At 41.9% G+C, this 1,065-nt stretch overlaps 1 protein-coding gene across 1 annotated transcript in view; it reads right to left on the bottom strand.

Moving 5' to 3' along the window:
- Positions 1-463: 463 nt before the first annotated feature.
- The window catches only part of LOC132062442 (probable sulfate transporter 3.5), a 5,454-nt gene continuing 4,852 nt past the window's right edge, over positions 464-1,065 (bottom strand). Inside the window, exon 8 of the mRNA XM_059455016.1 lies at positions 464-481. Coding sequence (XP_059310999.1) covers positions 464-481 — 18 coding nt within the window. The remainder of the gene's footprint in view (positions 482-1,065) is intronic.

The following is a 1,065-nucleotide window of genomic DNA, read 5'->3' as shown; positions in this document are numbered from 1 at the left end:
GCTAAGATCACTACAGAGTTTCAACTGGTGAAGTGTAGTGTAGCCGAAGATAGCAATAGCAAGATATGGTATATGTTGGGAAACCTGAGTAAAGATATAGTATACTAGATATGGTATATCTCTTAAACCAAAGCTCGAAAAAGAATTCAGGGAAAGAGTATCTCAGCAAGATGGATTCCTAAGATATCGAACAGACTTTATGTTAAATACAGCCAGGGTAGATGGCCTATTCAGAGACAACAAAGATGTAACATGACCTTGGTTGATCGATAAAAAGAAAATATTACAGAGTTCGTGGTCCATTAATAAATAAACAGAAGTCTGAGAGACTGAAGTATCATATGGATGTGTCATCGAGGAATGAGAGAATGATCAGTATGCATTTTGTAATTGTAAGAAATTAGGCAAGCTATATATGGAATTATTAAGTTATCTAGTAACCTCGGTTACTCGGTTAAGATGTCTAGTTCTCTACTAGCACCTGAGGACCAGTATATTCAGAGAAACCTGAAAGAATATAGATTACCCCAGTATTGCTTTCCACCTTGAGATAAGTAGACAGGTAGCTCACTGTTACACTCCTCGCTTTCGTAGTGGTAGAACTTATGATTTCCTAGTTGGGTATGCCTTGGGAATCGAGACCCGAGCCCGAGTTTTGGAGATAGAAAGTGTCTTACCTCGTGTAAAATGGTACCAGCAGGTATTCCTGGTGATTTACAGGATTAGAAGTTGAACGAATCGAATCGACGCGACCTCAACTGAATAAGAAAAACCTGCAGGACATCAGTCAAGATCGACGGGTCATCAAACCTGTCGACGGGCCATCGTTGTGCGGCGTCGATAGGGTTCCGCACCCATGCATTCTGCAGGCGCAGGTCGACGGGCAAGTCGATGGACCGTCGACACGTCGACGGGCCGTCGACCCGCTCGTCGAACCGAACCGCTGTAGCCTTTTGGCTTCCAAGTATAAATATGTGGGTCACGACTTCATTTCACATTTTCCTCTTTACAAAAATCAGAAAACCCTAAAATATTCTCTTCCAATATTTTCCATCAAATTAGTGA

This window comes from Lycium ferocissimum, chromosome 7 (genome assembly GCF_029784015.1).
Source record: "Lycium ferocissimum isolate CSIRO_LF1 chromosome 7, AGI_CSIRO_Lferr_CH_V1, whole genome shotgun sequence".
Lineage (NCBI taxonomy): Eukaryota > Viridiplantae > Streptophyta > Magnoliopsida > Solanales > Solanaceae > Lycium > Lycium ferocissimum.
This window is presented reverse-complemented; position numbering and strand designations above follow the sequence as displayed.